The sequence below is a fragment of the Peromyscus leucopus genome, chromosome 15 (assembly GCF_004664715.2).
Source record: "Peromyscus leucopus breed LL Stock chromosome 15, UCI_PerLeu_2.1, whole genome shotgun sequence".
NCBI lineage: Eukaryota > Metazoa > Chordata > Mammalia > Rodentia > Cricetidae > Peromyscus > Peromyscus leucopus.
In genome coordinates this window covers 52232730-52251038 of record NC_051076.1, presented here as the reverse complement: position 1 = coordinate 52251038, position 18309 = coordinate 52232730, and the positions used below count along the sequence as shown (strand labels likewise).

The window sequence follows — 18309 nt, the reverse complement described above, 5'->3', positions numbered from 1 at the left end:
TTCATCTTTTTCATCCCCCAGCTGCCTCCCAGAAACTGATACATTGATTTCCCCAATTACAATTTTATGTAGTTGGATGCTATTTTTATTTTCTATCACTGAAGAACTGAAGAGCACAAGCAGTGTAAGTGATGTGCTGGTGTGTTGTCATATAAATGCTCAAGGTACAGCTTCTAATGGTGAAAAACGGGAAAATAAATCGACCTTGATGAAGTGTGTCTTCTTTTGTCTGTTCCCAGGAAAGTTTATTTCAGGTATTTCCACTGCTGGAATGATTAGCGTTAACAGCTTTCCCCCTCCATTTTATTTTACAGGGTCTCTTCATCTTCTTGATGGATGGGGTGTACAACACAGAGGTAAGTCTGCTTGGAGTAGCTCAAGGCTGACAGAGTGAATGAGAGAAATGACAGGTTTCTTATCTTGATAACTGAGGGACAAAGTTGGCTTCTCATATGAGTGTCCTACTGCCCTTCATGCTTGGACTAGCTTATATGCATCCCAGCTTACTATTAAACACTGACACCCCGAATAAAGGGACAGCCTCATTTCTCACTGGCACCGACTAGCATTTTATTACCGCCTGAAGTTTTTGAATTTTCAGTGTTTAACACTTAGCTATACTTGACAGTTGCAGGAAATACTTAAATGTAGTTGCATGGGTTAGAAAGGTACAATGCCACATCAAACTACTCATAAAATACAGTTTTTTAACTTTTGCAGGCAGACTCAGAGAGGCCTGTGGAAGTAAAGAATAATCTTTATGGTTTTAATTGTGAAATTTGTCAGGGAAGTTCTTTAATTGCAAGAAGTCATTTAGTGAAACACTATGAGAAAACGGGCTGCAATTTAAGAAAACATGTAATACCATGTAAACAACTACTGCCCAGGTCCTTTTATTAAAAATGTCAGTGATGTATAAATACTCCTAGGAAAGTTACTGGTTTAGATTTTTGCATGCTCACTGTGAAAGTGAGCGCCTTTTACACATTATTAGGCACTAAGGAAATACTTATTTGGTTTTGTTGGTAGAATTTTGTTGTTGTTATTCCCTGAGACAGGGTTTTTCTGTGTAATAGCTCTGGCTGTCCTGGAACTCGCTTTGTAGACCAGGCTGGCCTGGCAGAAATCTGCCTGACTCTGCCTCCCAGCACATTAAAGATGTGCGCCACCACTGCCCGGCTTGTTGGTAGAACTTTAATTTCAAGATTTTACCTGATTTTCCCTCAACTGAATAATGGGCAATTTTACATGAGTTTCTAGGCCTTCTATTACTGAAATGGGCCGGAGGGTAAGGGTATGTGTCCTAGCAGAGATCTTAGAAAATAACAATGGCCTGTATTTTACAGATGAGGCTAGAGAGCAAGCAACGTGACAAGCCAATGCAGACAACTGAGAAGGTATGTGGCATTTAAATACCATCCTGATGATGAAATATGTGTGGGCGTGTTTTACAGGACGGCTGCACCTGGGATTACATGTGGTTTCCCTCTGCAGTAGCCTTCAGGTAGGTTGGCAGTGAGACAAGTTTTTGCAACGGTACCTCTATGGCGGTCTCAAAGGCTCCTCCAGTAAATGGAAAGACGCGTTATTACTGTCCCCATCTGAAAGGAAGGGCAACAGGTATCTGGAATCAATGCTATTACGAGTATAACGCGTTCAGACAGAATCACAAGTGCTCAAGGAATCCTTTTCTAGGTGTGATTTTGATTCAATACCTAGACTGCAAACCCTAACGTGAAGAAAATGCCAAATCCCGGTCCTCAGTTTCTCCACCTTCTCCTGCGCCTTTCTCCGCGGCTCCCACGCCACGCCACGCTGCCACACGCTCTCCCGGCGTCCCCCGACTTCCCGCCCCTTGGGGGTTCCACCTCCTGAGCGTCTTTTCCCCCAGAAACCCTCAGCCGCTCTCTGCCCCTCGACGCAGCCACCAATCACGTCCCCTGGCTGCGGAAGCCCCTCCGCGGTCGGGCTCTGAAGTCCCCGCCCCTCCTGCCCAGCCCCCAGCAGCTCCGCCCAACCGCCCCCTTGATTGACAGGCCGGCCAGGCGGAAACTGCGGCGCAGGCGCACTGAGCCCCTAGAGCTCCCCTCTGGTCCGGCCGAGGAGTTCCCGGCAGACACCGCGCCGCGGCTGCGCAGAAGCGGGGAGGCTTTTAATTCCATTGTGGAGAGGACGGCGTTATTTTTATTAACTGGAGGCGACGGCGGCTGCGGCGGCGGCGGCGGAACCCGTAAGTGTGGCCGGCGGGCCGGGCCGGGCGCGGGGGCGGCCAGGAAGGCCGCGGGGCCGAGCGTGCCGGGCCGGAGGCGGCGGGGCTGCGGACGGGCGCCGGACGCGGTGCGGGCTGGGCGGCGGCGCGGCGGGTCCCAAACGCTGCGGTGGTCCCGGCCCGGGGCCCGGCCCTACCGCCCTTCTCCCTCTTCCCTCCTCTCCCTCCTCTCCGCAGCCAGGCCTCCTCCGGGGTATGAAAATCGGCAGCGGGTTCCTCAGCGGCGGCGGCGGTCCCGGCAGTAGCGGTGGTAGCGGCTCCGGCTCCGGCGGCGGCGGCTCCGGCGGCGGCTCCGGCTCCGGCTCCGGCAGGAGAGCAGAGATGGAGCACACCTTTCCCCAGGGTATGGTTATGTTCAACCACCGGCTCCCCCCGGTCACCAGCTTCACCCGGCCGGCGGGGACGGCCGCCCCTCCCCCGCAGTGCGTGTTATCCTCCTCTACCTCCGCAGCCCCGGCCGCAGAGCCCCCCCCTCCGCCAGCCCCGGACATGACTTTCAAGAAGGAGCCGGCGGCGTCAGCCGCGGCCTTCCCTTCGCAGAGGACCTCCTGGGGGTTCTTGCAGTCCTTGGTGAGCATCAAACAGGAGAAACCTGCGGATCCCGAGGAGCAGCAGTCCCACCACCACCATCACCACCACCACTATGGGGGGCTGTTCGCTGGGGCCGAAGAGAGATCGCCAGGCCTAGGAGGCGGGGAAGGGGGGAGCCACGGCGTCATCCAAGACCTCAGTATTCTCCACCAGCATGTCCAGCAGCAACCAGCCCAGCACCACCGCGATGTATTATTGAGCAGCAGCAGCAGCAGCAGGACTGATGACCATGGCAACGAGGAGCCAAAGCAGGACACTAACGTCAAAAAGGCAAAGAGGCCAAAGCCAGAATCTCAGGGAATCAAAGCCAAGAGGAAGCCAAGTGCATCTTCCAAACCTTTGGTTGGAGATGGAGAAGGTGCCGTCCTCTCCCCAAGTCAGAAACCTCATATCTGTGATCACTGTAGTGCTGCTTTCAGGAGCTCCTATCACCTGCGGAGACACGTCCTCATCCACACAGGAGAAAGACCTTTCCAGTGCAGCCAGTGTAGTATGGGTTTCATTCAGAAATACCTACTGCAGAGACACGAGAAAATTCACAGTAGAGAGAAACCCTTTGGATGTGATCAGTGCAGCATGAAGTTTATTCAGAAGTACCATATGGAGAGACACAAGAGGACACATAGTGGAGAAAAGCCATATAAGTGTGACACTTGCCAACAGTATTTTTCAAGGACTGACAGATTGTTGAAGCACAGGCGCACATGTGGTGAAGCCATAGCAAAAGGAGCCGCTAGTGCAGATCCCGGGTCATCGAACCATAATAGTATGGGTAATCTGGCTGTGTTGTCTCAGGGAAATACCAGTTCTTCAAGGAGAAAATCGAAGTCCAAAAGCATAGCTATTGAAAATAAGGAACACAAGACTGGCAAAGCAAATGAATCACAAATGTCAAACAATATAAACATGCAGAGTTACTCAGTAGAAATGCCTACTGTGTCTACCAGTGGAGGCATAATTGGCACTGGGATAGATGAACTGCAGAAGAGGGTGCCAAAATTGATCTTTAAGAAAGGCAGCAGAAAGAGTACCGACAAAAGCTACCTTAATTTTGTGTCACCGTTACCAGATGTAGTTGGACAGAAATCCTTGTCTGGTAAACCAGGTGGCTCACTTGGCATAGTGTCGAATAATAGTGTGGAGACCATTGGTCTCCTCCAAAGTACAAGTGGCAAACAAGGTCAGATAAGTAGTAATTATGACGATGCCATGCAGTTTTCAAAGAAGAGAAGATATTTACCAACTGCCAGCAGCAACAGTGCCTTTTCTATAAACGTAGGCCACATGGTCTCCCAACAGTCAGTCATTCAGTCTGCAGGTGTCAGTGTTCTGGACAATGAGGCACCCTTGTCACTTATTGACTCCTCAGCTCTAAATGCTGAAATCAAGTCTTGTCACGACAAGTCTGGAATTCCTGACGAGGTTTTACAAAGTATTTTGGATCAGTACTCCAGCAAATCAGAAACGCAGAAGGAGGACCCTTTCAATTTAACAGAACCACGAGTGGATTTGCACACCTCAGAACACTCAGAGTTGGTTCAAGAAGAAAATTTGAGCCCAGGCACCCAAACACCTTCAAATGATAAAACAAGCATGTTACAAGAATACTCCAAATACCTCCAGCAGGCTTTTGAAAAATCGACTAACGCAGGCTTCACTCTTGGACATGGTTTCCAGTTTGTCAGTCTGTCTTCACCTCTCCACAACCACACACTGTTTCCAGAAAAACAGATATACACTACATCTCCTTTGGAGTGTGGGTTTGGCCAATCTGTTACCTCAGTGTTGCCATCTTCATTGCCAAAGCCTCCTTTTGGGATGTTGTTTGGATCTCAACCAGGTCTTTATTTATCTGCTTTGGATGCTACACATCAGCAGTTGACACCTTCCCAGGAGCTGGATGATCTGATCGATTCTCAGAAGAACTTAGAGACATCATCAGCCTTCCAGTCCACATCTCAGAAATTGACTAGCCAGAAGGAACAACAGAAAAATTTAGAGTCCTCAACAAGCTTTCAGATTCCATCTCAGGAGTTAGCTAGCCAGATCGATCCTCAGAAAGACATAGAGCCTAGAACAACGTACCAGATTGAGAACTTTGCACAAGCATTTGGTTCTCAGTTTAAGTCGGGCAGCAGGGTGCCAATGACCTTTATCTCTAACTCTAATGGAGAAGTGGACCATAGAGTAAGGACTTCAGTGTCAGATTTCTCAGGGTATACAAATATGATGTCTGATGTAAGTGAGCCATGTAGTACAAGAGTAAAGACACCCACCAGCCAGAGTTACAGGTAAGGTCTCAAGAGTGACCAGGCTGGGAGTCTTCTAATGTAATTTTGTTTTATTTTGAGAACACTGCCATTGGAATGTTTCTACACGATCCTATTAAGAATAATGTAATGCCCTTTCAATGCAACTTTTCATATTTAGTTTATTTTGTTAGTGTGATTTTAGCTGTTTGTATTATGATTTTTAATCAAAATCAATAGATTAAAAATAGTTTGACATTCAAAGTGACAATGTTTAGCAATCAAACTTACTTGTATAGATTGTCAGGGAATAGCCCAAAAGTTTTAAATGCAAAAAAAACAAAAAAACAAAAACTACAGAAAAAAAAAAAGAAAAGAAAAAAGAAAAAAAAAACTTTGTTGATAGGATTAAGGTTATTCTAATTGCTTTACTCTCAGGAAAGTGTAATAACGCATGGGAATTCTGTACGTTATCACCGTAATGGAATATCCAATTTACAAATAGTATGATACACATTTCATTGTTTAAGTTAAGGGATCTTAAACATTTCAGATTGCTCTTTCTGGGCTGATAGAATATACATTTCATCATTTAAGTAAGGGATCGAAAACATTTCAAATGCTATCTCTGTCTGGGCTGATCCAAAATTCTGAGATTGTTGGCTACCTATATTTTGTTGCAGCTTTTAAATATACTCCAAACTTCCAAACCCACATTCATTCCAGCTTGGTAGAACAAATATTCTTGGATCTTTGATCAAAGCCTGGAATGATAGCTTTAATAAAAGAAAGAGGAAAAAATAAAAAGCACCCTCTTTATCCAACTGTAACAAGGCTGTAATTCCATTAAGTGATTCTGTTAATGTCTAGTACAGTGTTAAAACCCAAGTGGTTGGTTGGTTTCAGTATTAGAAAGTAAGTTGGATTTGCATAATACATTGAAATTTGGGGTATGCATTATTCATTATACATGGCCTGAAAACATTTTCTCACTTGTGCTATTACTTACCACCTTCACTTCTGGTTTTTTGGTACTTGTTCTTAACTTCCTCTTAAAGTTCTAGGCCTTCTTTCTTGTTCCTTCTCCCTGTCGTGATGGTTTCAATTTTAGAGTGATTTATCATCTAGTAGATAATTGATTATGCATTTTATATGTCTTATGGCATCTAAATACTAAACAGTAGGGTAAACATCCCTGACATCACCTTTTTTTTTTTTTTTAATTAAACAAACCCAATACAGATGTCCATGTACAAGCTATAGATATTAAAGGGTTGTAATTCCACCTGGTAGCATAGCTTGTGTAACAGATAAGAGTGTATATTTACTAATGCCATCAGAACTCTTGGTGAAATTGCAGCCTTTAAGTGTACATTTTGAAGGGGTGTATTAGTCAGTATTGTACAGGGATCTTGTCATCAGAACTTGCTATGAACGCTAATTGCCATTTGAAGCTACTGATAGGCAGTGGCTCCGCTCTAAACCACTTTTTAGCAATTGTATTTTTTTCCTGATTATATTTTTTAATGTACTTTGATGTTTATGCTGATGAGTTTCTTATGTACTTTTGGTGATGTTTCAGTCTTATGAACTCTTCTGACGTCAGAAAAGTACCACTGGTTGTTTGCAGTCTTATTGTGTAATCAGCCTACCACAGGCTTCCATGTATAATAAAGTAATTAATATTGTGCAAGTGTAAAACACTTCTGTTATAAAAGCAGTGTTTTGAAAATAAGAAATTATTAAAAAATGGTTACAAAATACTAGTTAATTCCCTTTTCCCACCTTCCTTTAGCTTTAGTTAGCTAAAGGGTACCAACTTGTCATTGAAAGATTCTTAGAAAATGTGTTTAATTCTTTTACTACACTCAGTACTAAAATGTCTGTATGTCTTACTAAGTGCAGTAAGTTCTGTTGGGTACAGAGACAAGTGTGATCAAAGGATGGAGAGGACCTTTACCCCTGTATCTCTTAAGCTGTATGATTTCTCTCTCTCTCTCTCTCTTTTGTTTTATACAGGTTTTGAATTTCTTTAACTTTTATTGTGTGTACTGAATACTACATATGTATTATTCTGATTGTTTGCTCTAGTTTACTACCAATAAAAGTCCTGTTAATCACAAAAATTGAAGAAAGGAGATATCACTTAGTCATATTTTTCAGTTTTCTGTGGATTACATTTCATAAAATATTCATATTAATGCTATAAATTGTAATTTAGGAGCTTGCGTTTTTTATTGTATTTTTAATGTACTTTGTCTTTCTAGGTTTATATGAAAATGCATTGAATATTTTGTGTGAGGTGCACAATAATATAAAGAATAGAAATCTAATATGTAAATTATACTATATTGAAACTAGGTTAACCATCCTAAATATTATCCTAGGGAGATTATTTATTGAGGCTCTATTTAAAATCATAAATCGCAGTATTTTGGCTCAAGGTGTTATATATCCTTTTGCCTCAAAGGGTTATAATAAAATTACGGAATGATGGATTAAAACGGTCTTGAGCATTTTTAGTAAGAAAAAAGAACTAAATTGCAGTTAATGTGTTAAGAAGTTGAGAGCATAGATATTAGAAGGAAAAGGTGAAATTGTAATATAGAAGATGTAGTAAAGGTATTTGATAAAAGAAGCTGAACATGGTGACCATGCCCTTTGTCCCAACACTAGGGAGGCAGAGAGAGGCAGGTGAATCTCTTGAGTTCAAGGCCAGACTGGTCTACAAACTGATTTTCAGGCCAGCCAGGGCCACAATGGGACCTTATCTGAAAGAAAAAGTTGCACATCAGAAAACTTCTGTGAGGTTTAGTGGTATGGATATTGATGGACTAGGAGTCAAAATACCAAAAGGTAGAATGCTCGTAGAGGCTGTGTGTACATGTGTAATGATACAGAATTGATAGTAAAGGTAAGCATGGGCCTGTGCCATTAGAAGGTAGGATAGCTTGTTTTGCCATAGTTACTCCCACACTTGGTTGTCTCTTGGAGTTGAGTGCTAAGCAGAGACCTCACTCAATTTTAGATGACTCCAGTTACCTGATTCCCTGCACAGCTTCTATTCCCCAGATTAGCTCAAAACAGATAAGAATTTCAAACCCCACTTGCCTGCCTTCTGTTTTCCTTTTATGGAATGTATATAAATTTGATCATTTTAATTAAAAACCTGTTTTTAAGACATTAGACTATGTGTGGGCTGAGAATATAGATCATCAGTTAATAGAGTTCTTGCCCAGCATGCGCAAGGCCCCTGGGTTGGTTTTATCTCAAACCAAATAAGCCAGGACTAGGGAGGTGGAGGCAGATAAGTTAAGGGTCATCTCTGGCTACATAGGATGTTTGAGGCCAGCCTAGGCTACATGAGGCCCTGTCTCGAAAAGAAGGCATTAGGTGTGAGGTAGAGGGCAATGCTGTGGGTTTCTGTTGAAATACACAGACAATGGTAACTACCTTTCAGCAATTACTGAGCAGTAGTTTGTGAGGTGATTTTATGAGAACAGAATAATGTGCTTAACTTTTTAAATATTGCAAACATGATACAAACATCTACCTCAGATTTCAAGTATTGCACTAATCAGGCAGAACTTGTCCATTTTAATATGGTTTTCATCCCTGATAATCAGCATTTTATAATTAAGTTTAGTGACCTTTCAGCCTGGCTGGGTGACAGCTAACCTCATGTATAACCCTTAGCCTCTAAATTCATAGGTTCTTGTTGAACTGAACTTCCCTGAAGAGAGAAGGGGGAAAAATTTCAACTACCAACTATTTTTAGAGTAAAACGTTCTAAAGGCTATCATTTTCTGAGTTTAGCGGTCTCATGTTCTCAGTAGATACAGAATGATAGGATGTAGTTCTCACGACACAGGGCAGGACTGCCAGTGCCAGGATGGGTCCCCAGCTGCTGAAGGTAGTGTCCACAGTGCCATGGAGAGAGGGATCTGGGCAGGTGATTAATCTGCTTGTGCCCTCTGAGATGCTAGAGTTCCTGGTGGATTTTTAGGGGAATTATGTTATTTTTTTATGTCCTTAACTTATTCCTTAGAACGAACAGCATTAAAGGTAGCACCTTGGGATTCTATTGTCTTACCCTTGATTAAAAAAAAAAAAAGAATTTGAGACTACTTAGTTTTAATGAGGGCATTACCTTTATGAGGACAGACACTTTTAAAATTCTGCTTTGCTTTTTGTTTTGCTTAAATATATATTTGAGTGTGACTAACTTATGTAGGTTCTAAATTTTTGTTTTGTTTTTTGAGACAGTGTTTCTCTGTGTAGCCCTGGAACTCTGTAGACCAGGCTGGCCTGGAAGGGTTCTAAGTTTTTAACTTTATAGCTTATGCAGTGATATACTACCTAACAGTTTGGGGTTCACAGACTGGGCACTTGGTAGAGTCCAGTGCCTCCCTGAGTGCACATTAGTGGAAATACATCTGCACATGGTAATTTACAAGTCAGTCAACAAGCATATATCTCATGTATGGACACCTATTAAGAATCCCTTCCTTAGAAGATGCCTATATTCTGAAATTTTATTGTACAAATAAAAAATTAATGCCTGAAATGTATCCAGTGATAAATTTCTTCATCTGCAGCTTACTTCCTCACCGTCTGTGGGAGACACTTGGGTTATAGAAAGCCTTGAAGTTGGGTGATAGGCCAGTTGTGTAGAACCTGGAGTTCTTGGCGCACCTTCTCATCTCACCTTGCAGGTGCTTAGGCTTGACGGTGTTTCCATCAACAAAAATGTTCGCAATATCATCATTGGCCAATTCTGGAAGCTCTTCAGTTGTACAGAAGCAGATTCTGGAGATGGACTGGCAGATGTGCAAGCAAGCACAACCAGCCCATACCGTTTTTTTTGTGTAACAGAGTCAGACTACTCACCATAGCCCACATGTGACTAGCTGGGCCAAAATGTGGGAGATAAGACATGAAAAGCATGCTATATTTTGAAATGGGTCATTCTTGGGAAGTGTAAATAAGTAGCTAAGGGGAACATTGAAGATTTAGACCTTATACTCCCAAGGGGGAGATTTGTATTTTCTCTGTATTTATAGAGAATAAAGGAAGAATGAGTAGGGGTTGAGTATAAGGGATAGTTTATAAGTCAAGAGGAACAAGTTTTGAAGGAGCAATCTTTGGCAATCTGTTCTTATTTTGCCATTCTTCTAGTTCAGACTGATTGTGGTACTTTGGTTTGTTATGAACTTTAGTACTATTGTGGAACAATTAATAAATAACTCTTCACAGACAACTGTGGTGAACTTCTGTTTACATTCCCGATCTAGGAAAAAGATGGCTAATCTTTCTGTTTATATATTAGATCTGTTCTTTAGTAACTCGTGACACAGCTTCCATTGGTTGGTAAGAATTTTAAGTAACTTATTTTTGCCAGGCTAGTCAAAAATATGGTTATGTGTGACCAAATAAATATGCATAGAATTTAGTAATTAAGATGAAAAACTCTTAATCCACATTTCCTATCCACTAGAAAAGCAATTTACAAGTATACTGTATAAAGCCATAAGACATTATAACAATGGTTTTGAGTGGTTATAAAAACTTGGAGTGCTTTATTTTATAGTTTTTGTCTTGAAAAATGTTTTTAAATTTTAAGTTGTGACTAGTTCATTTGTGTTATTCCACTGTTTATTTTGTGGTACTGGAGATTGAACCAGGGTCTTGCACTGAAGTAGGTAAATGTTCTACCAATGACCTCTAGCCTCGGCTGTTTCTACTTTTAAAAAAAGAAAACATGTAATACATTGGAAAAACAAAGTTTAAAATGGGATCTAAAAAGCCAGGTGTGGTAGCACATGCCTTTAATCCCAGCACTTGGGAAGAAGAGGCAGGTGGATGTCTGAGTTTGAGGATAAGACTGCTCTACATAGTAAATTTCTAGGACAGCCAAAGCTTTTTAGTGAGACCCTGTCTCAAAAATAAAAAGCAAAGAAAAGAGAAGCGATCTAAAGTGTTAGTGAGTTTGGTATGAGTGCATTGTTTAAAGTCTCAAAGTGTTATTTTCAGATTCAAATTTTGGAGTAGATTGCAAAATTAAGATCAGCAGCATCACCATTTTTTTGTTTGGTCATGTGAAAACTTGCCTCTTTCCTACAAGAAAGCCATGAGCAAGCATTTAAGAGTTCCCCTTTCACACATAGGAAGAACTGCACATAGGTGTCATTGTGGGTCCCCGTGAATAGCCAGCCCATGACCTTGATTGGTTTATGAATTGAGCTGCAAAGCCTTTCTCAGGATTTTCGAGTCTGACTTAGTGACTCATAACAACTGAATGCATGGTATGGGATAGAAAGATGGACTTGAGTTGTCTAAATGCATAAGAGCTTTAATTGGTCTTAACATTGTTTTCCACTTTTATTGTAAGTCTCCCAACAGGGCATGGTCTTGAAATTCCAAAACTTAGATGGGTGAGAGAGAGCAGGAGAATTGCTCTGAGTTTGAGGCCAGCCTAGGCTATAGTGTCTCAAAACAACAAAGTATAGCCAGCCTTTCATTTTCATCTGAGAAACGGAGTTAGCATCCTGTGTAAAGTTTTCTTTCTTCAGATTTGGGAGGCAGCTGCATGAACGTTAAGGAAGGGTGGAATCATCTGCAGTGAAGCCCACTGAGTCCAAGCGTCTGCTCAGCCGTGTTTGAGGTGCTTGGTGGTGTGTATCTTCATCATCTCTGCTAATTTGGTCTTTAAAGGTTTGCTCTAGGAAATTGGCATAGGGTAATTCAAAGTCGTTCTTTTTTTTTTTCCAGTGGCCTCATATTTTTAATTAAAAAAAAAAAAAACAGGTCATGGTTTTACACTTAATGTAGATCAGTATTTTCTGATGTACTAATGTATAAACTTGAGATATGGCTCACAAAACAAAATTTTAAAACTGTTGAGACAGATTTGTCTCTATATGGCCAGTCAAAAAGGATCCCAGGGAGATGAATATTAATAGGCTTGTTTACTATGGATTCCTTTTAAAACTCCTCAAGTCAGCTGGGTGATGGTGGCCCACGCTTTTAATCCCAGGAGAGGCAGGCGGATCTCTGTGAGTTCAAGGCCAGCCTCGTCTACCAAGCAAGCTCCAGGACAGGCTCCAGAGCTACACAGAGAAACCTTGCCTGGAAAAACCAAAAATAAATCTCCTCAAGTCTTGACTTAAATTCATTTGGAAGACTGGTAATAATGACAAATTGGATAGTGGGTTGCTGTGAATTACGGGGGCTATATTTAAAGATGAAAATGTACTTGAGGCTCCTAGGGTGGCCTAGCATGTTGAGTACAACATTACAATTTCTTTTTCCTTTTGTTTCCTCTTTGATCTCATTAAACTCCTAAAGCAGCTTAGTGTAGTGATGCACACCTGTAGTCCCAGCACTTGAGAGGCTGAGACAGGAAGATCATGAGTTCGAAGCCAACCTGAGCTATGTAGACCCTGTATCCAGGGGAAAAAAAAGAATGATAATGAAAATACTTTTTGCCTTTAAAGTCTGTCAACTGTTTACAAATGTAACAGAACTTTTCTACAACGTGCAAGTAAAAATTTATAGGAATTGGTTATATAATGAAATAATTTCAAGACTTCCCACGACATTCAATTATGGAAATAACTTTGCAGATTTCCACGTAAGAAATAGACATACATTTTATAATTTAGTAAAGAAGGATCGCTTTGGATTATGTTGTCACTCACTCAGCTGAGCCAATTGCTCCATCTGGAACTAAAGAGAAAATCACCTTTGAGCAGCCTGAAAGTACTGTTTGTTAAAATTGTTCAGTACTGAAATAGCTTTGGGGATTTGCACAGCTGAATGTGAGAGCAGAAATTCAAAATATATATAGACCTGCCTTTGATCAGTGATGGGTTATCGGGTAAATAGTGATTTAGACGATCATATTCATCTCACTTCCTGCACGCTCTTGCTCTGTAATAAGGTAGTTAGAGCACAAATTACTGGGGACTGAACATACTTTTTTTTTTTATAAGAATGTGGGTTTTCAAATGGAAGACTAGCTAGAGCGGATGGATGGTGGGGACATTGCTCCACAATAAGAAGATGAGTGTTTGTGTGGAGCTATTAGGGTTGTGATGAGAAAGGGAAGTTGGGCCTATCAGCAGGACACCAACCACTGCAGGAACCTGACTTCTGATGAGTGGGCCTAGGCAACTGAGCGCCCTAGAACTGATTACTTTTTGAATTCTTTGCCCATGTAAGTTATAAACAGTATCTGGTTTCTCCACGTTTCAAGACACCACAGCTTTCTGAGGCTTTCAAATGCTCAGCACTTTGGGCTTATAGTAAAATGTAAATCAAAGAACAGGCTTTTCAAGAAGAGAATGGTTTCATTTGGTAAACTGAAATGTCTATCCCAAGATGAAGTTATATAATTTGAAGATACTAAGGAAAAGGGTGTGTGTGTGTGTATGTGTGCATTTTTTTTTTTTACTTCAACTAGGCAGTGGTGCCCAGTGCTTAGAAGGTGGAGGCAGGAGGATTTTGAATTTGAAGCCCGTCTGAACTACACAGTGAGTCAACCCCCATCTTAGAAAACAATTAAAAAGTCTCTTCAAGTGTATTCTTTGAACAGAGTGAAACAAATTAGAAAGTTGGCTCATACTTTGGAAGTGCTGTTATTCCTGTCCTTCATTTTGGAAAACCATTAAATTATGTGAAGCATTACATGGTATTTGCCACTCAAATGTTAAATTTTAATAATTTTCTTTTTTAAATATGGCATCACTTTTAAAATAGAAATGGTTGAAAATAGTTTTAATCGTTTTATAATTTGACTTTGTTGATCTGATTTAAAAGCATTTTGGAATGAAAATAAATGAAACATTTTACTGTTACCTGCAGCACGACTCTTACCAGTGGTAGAGGGTCTGAGGATGGTAGGGAGAGGGCTTGCTTCACATGCATGAGGCCCTGGGTTCAATCCCCAAATTCCTGTGCTGGGAAGCCAGGCATTGTGGCCGAGGCAAGTCAAACTCCAATCCAGACTAGACAACATAGTAAGACTTCACTTCAAAGACAAAATTTTGCCAATTGGTGGTGGCGTACACCTTTAGTTCAGTATCAGAGGCAGAGGCAGGCAATTCTCTCTGAGTTTGAGGCCAACCTGGTCTACAAAGTGAGTTCCAGGACAGCCAAGGCTACACAAAGAAACCCTGTTTCGAAGAAAACACACATACACACAGACACACACACCTACAGGTGTGATATAGCACACATCTTTATTCCCAGCACTCAGAAGGCAGAAGTGGGCAGATCTCTGTGAGTTCAAGGCCAACCTGGTCTACATAGCAAATCCCAGGCCAGCCAGAGCTCTATCACAGACCCTGTCTCTGAAACAAAATGAAAAACAGAGCCCCAAGAACTCTGATGATGAATTTGGATAAACACACATCTCATGCTGTAAGTGATGCGAATGTCTGTGCTCATTGAGACATGAGAGCGCGGGGAGAGGCGCCTTGTGTTAAGATCCGAAAGAGGTGGAAAGTGGGTGTGGCAGGAGAGAGTTTAGGGTGCTGATGTCTAACCATGAGCATTAAATCACTGGTGGTAGTTAGGGTTCATGAGTAACAGGTCTGGGTGCTAAGTATATTATCTCTCTAGTGAAGAGCAGGTGCTGGCCAGAAACGCTCCCAGCTTGAGCCTGTACCCCGGTAGATACTGTGAAAATGCTATGCTCTTTTCTCTAAAGGGCTTGGCTTTATGGAAGATCCATATAGAAAGCTTTACGGTTAGATCCCAAATCTGGGCATGGTGGTTAATTCCAGCACTTGCTCAGGAGACAATTTCAGTTTGAGGTTAGCTTTGGACTTTATAATAAGACCTTGTCTCAAAAAAAAAAAATTAAATTTATAAAATCTCAGCTTGACATCTAATGAAAATACACATGCTGTATCTCTTGAGCCTGAATGTGCTCGCCTAGTTGGTGCTACGTGGGACAAGGACACAAACATTCAGAAGTGCTAGCCAGTAAATCCCACCAGAGCGGGGGTGTTTATGCTAGGAAGCGCATGCCCACTTTAACTAGGGCCTTTCATGATAAAGAAGCGGGAGACAGGGCTTGAGGCTAGGTTAGGTGGTAACTGGGTCTACCAGAGAGCACTGGGCAGTACTGGCTGACATTTTTAGTCGATACAACTGGGAGCTGATTATATGCTAATAGCATCTATTGAGATGCCAAGAATGTACTGGGGTGCAGAAACTCTGAGTAGATCACCACCATAAAATGGGGAACGGTTAGGAACGGATCTTTGGAAGGGCTTGGTTTGTATCTCAGTGGTACGTAGCATCTTAGTAGGCATGTGACACTTGCCTAGTAAGTATGAGAGCTCTGGGATCTGGTCTCCATCAGGGGAGGGGAGAGGGAGAGGCTGGGTGTGGCGGTGCACACCTGGAATTCCAGCATTCAGTAAACAGATGGGGGGGGCACAAGTTCTGGGTCATGTTGTCTCAAAAGTGGGGAAGGACAAGGGTAATTAGAGTTGGGGCAATTCTTCCTGTGAAACTTAGGAATAACTGGTTGGGGGCTGGGTAGGGGGACGGCTCAGTGGGTAAAGGCCAAGCCTGAGGACCTGAGTTTAGATGCCAGTATAAAAGCTGGGAATGGTGGTATGAACAGGAATCCCAGCACTGAAGGGGTAAAAGCAGGGTAGGTCCCAGACTCTGGCAGAAATGGCAAGCTGCGGGGTCAGTGAGAGAATGCAGTGCAGTGGAAGAAGATTCCTGACATAGACTTCTAGACTCTGTAGACTGCACAGACATGCATATACCACGTACTCATGTGCACACAAGAAAAAAAAACAGGCTTCCATACACATGCACAGGTAGATTCCCGTATGCTTATACCATACACACAGTGCACACACAAGGGGGGGAAAACCACTCCTTGGGCCTACCCAATTAAATACCTGTTTTGTTTTAGAGACAAGGTGTCACTATGTATAGCTCTGGCTGTCCTAGGCCAGGGTGGCCTCCAACTCAGAGATCTACCAGCCTCTGCCTCTGCCTCTGCCTCCTGGGTGCTGGGATCAAAGGCCTGTGCCAGTGTCCTCCCTGTCTATATAAATAAGTATTTTAAAATCTATTGGGAAATAAACCCCGTTTACAGATTTGCTGGTATTACCTTTTAAATTGTGCATATGTGTGTATGGAGTCTATGCATCTGTATTTGAGTGCCAGTGGAGACCTGAGGAGTTGGATGCCCTGGAACTGAGGTTACAGGCAATTGTGAGCCACCCCAGGTGGGTGCTGGGAATTGAACTTGGGTCCTTAGTAAGAGCTCTAAACCATCTCCCCAGCCCTAAACCTTATTTATATGTTTGTTTCATATCTAGTCTTTTAAAAATTAGACAAAGTACAATTGCTTAATGTCTCTTATTCCAAGGTTCTTCCTTAAAACAAACAAACAAACAAACAAACAAACAAACAAATAAAAAAGCCTCCCTTGAAGACAAGTCTTATTTTGTAGCCATTGTTTGAGGGACAACTGTAGCATGCAGCAATGACAAAGGGATTGAGTCTCAACCATGGCTGCACGCCAGCAGGAGCTTCTCCTCCAGGCTGAAGAGGGAAGGATCGGTGCACTGTGTTAGAAATGGTTTGTGTCTGACTCAAACTCTACCCATTGATTAGAAGATCCAATTTCGGAGCTGCATAAACCTGAAGAACTGCCCTGACAGAGCATGTGTCAATGACTGTACGTCTTGAAGAGTGGGCTGCTTGATGGAGACCTCCACTCTGCTGGTGTTACCTCCTCTAATTCTGCAGACAGACTACAGGCAGACTAACAGGAATCCCATCTTACAGGACGAACACAGCGTATTAAGAAACTTTGAGCAAGCAGGGCGGTGGTGGCGCATGCCTTTAATCCCAGCACTCAGGAGGCAGAGGCAGGCGGATCTCTGTGAGTTCCAGGACAGCCAGAGCTGTTACACAGAGAAACCTTGTCTCGAAAAACAGACAAACAACTTTGAGCAGAGAATCACCAGAAATGGTGCTAGGCTGCAGACGTGCTTGGCTTTAGTCTAAGCTCCCTCACTTCCCACAGTACTCAGGATCTAGTCCAGCACCAACCTTCAGCGAGACGTGGCAGAAAGAACAGACGCCCCAAGTGTCAATCAGCTCTGCTCCTGGCTCGGAACCTTTAAGTCACGTGATTCTGAGGAAGCTGCTGCATCTGTTTTTGTTTTGTTTCATAATCAATATTTATTTAAAAATATTTATTATGATGGTGATGTGCGTACGAGCAAGCGTGCATGCGTGCATACGTGCGTGCGTGCGTGCGTGCATACGTGTGTGTGTGTGTGTGTGTGTGTGTGTGTGTGTGTGTGTGTGTGTGTACACCATAGTGCCCGGGTGAGGTTCAGATGGCAGCCTTGTGGACTTGGTTCTTTCCTTCCTTGTTGGTTCTGGGCATGGAAAGCAGGTTGCAGGGCTTTGCAGCAAATGCCTTTACCCCCTGAGCCATCTTGCTGCTGCTTGCCTGGTTTGTTTTGGTTTGGTTTTTGGCTTTTGGTTTTTTGTTTGTTTGGTTGGTTGGTTGGTTTTTTTTTTTTTTTTTTTTTTTTTTTTCGAGACAGGGTTTCTCTGTGTAGCTTTGCACCTTTCCTGGAACTCACTCTGTAGACCAGGCTGGCCTCGAACTCACAGAGATCTGCCTGCCTCTGCCTCCCAAGTGCTGGGTTTAAAGGTTGTCTTGCCTGTTTTTTGATGACCACCTGCATACATAAAAAATGGATACAAACATACTTGCCTGCTTGGTTTTCAGGACTTCTGTGACCAGAAGAGCAAAGGACAATGTGACAGGTTAGATTTAGTGCCCAACTGCTAAAGTGCTAACTGCATTCAGGCTAGCAGGACTGGGCTGACGGCATGCATGGGAGTGAAGCCTCTATTTTTAACTGACTCCTTTTCACAGGCTCCATCTCTGGCCCACCGATGGGTCTTTGGTTCTGATGCTGCGGTGTTCTCCCATTTGCAGCTTTCAATGTGCATACGTTATAGTGCTAATGGTTGGAATTTGCAAGCTGGAAAACACATTTGTTGCAGACAAAAAGAAGTCATAGTATCAATCAATAGATTTAAACTGAGCATGTTGACTCACACCCCTAATCCCAGCATTTTTGAAGCAGGATTGCCCAAAGTTCAAGGCTATTCCGGACTACATTAGTGTCAGACTAT

General features: G+C 42.6%; 1 protein-coding gene across 3 annotated transcripts; it reads left to right on the top strand.

Moving 5' to 3' along the window:
* Positions 1 to 2079: 2079 nt before the first annotated feature.
* Znf281 (zinc finger protein 281) lies at positions 2080 to 9680 on the top strand. Of its 3 annotated transcripts, XM_037211369.1 has the most exons (3): positions 2121 to 2230; positions 2447 to 2612; positions 2721 to 9680. In XM_037211369.1, the coding sequence occupies exons 2-3, from the start codon at positions 2465 to 2467 to the stop codon at positions 5153 to 5155; spliced, it is 2583 nt and encodes an 860-aa protein (XP_037067264.1). In that variant the 5' UTR covers positions 2121 to 2230; positions 2447 to 2464; the 3' UTR covers positions 5156 to 9680. The 3 variants fall into 3 exon arrangements, with proteins under 3 accessions (XP_028713360.1, XP_028713361.1, XP_037067264.1); XM_028857527.2 differs by having other exon boundaries at positions 2080 to 2230; positions 2447 to 9680; XM_028857528.2 differs by having other exon boundaries at positions 2086 to 2230; positions 2451 to 9680.
* The last annotated feature ends 8629 nt before the right edge of the window (positions 9681 to 18309 follow it).

Bases quoted from the DNA above. Each gene is read 5' to 3' on its own strand.
- Znf281 (XM_028857527.2), top strand. From the start codon at position 2,465: ATGAAAATCGGCAGCGGGTTCCTCAGCGGCGGCGGCGGTCCCGGCAGT.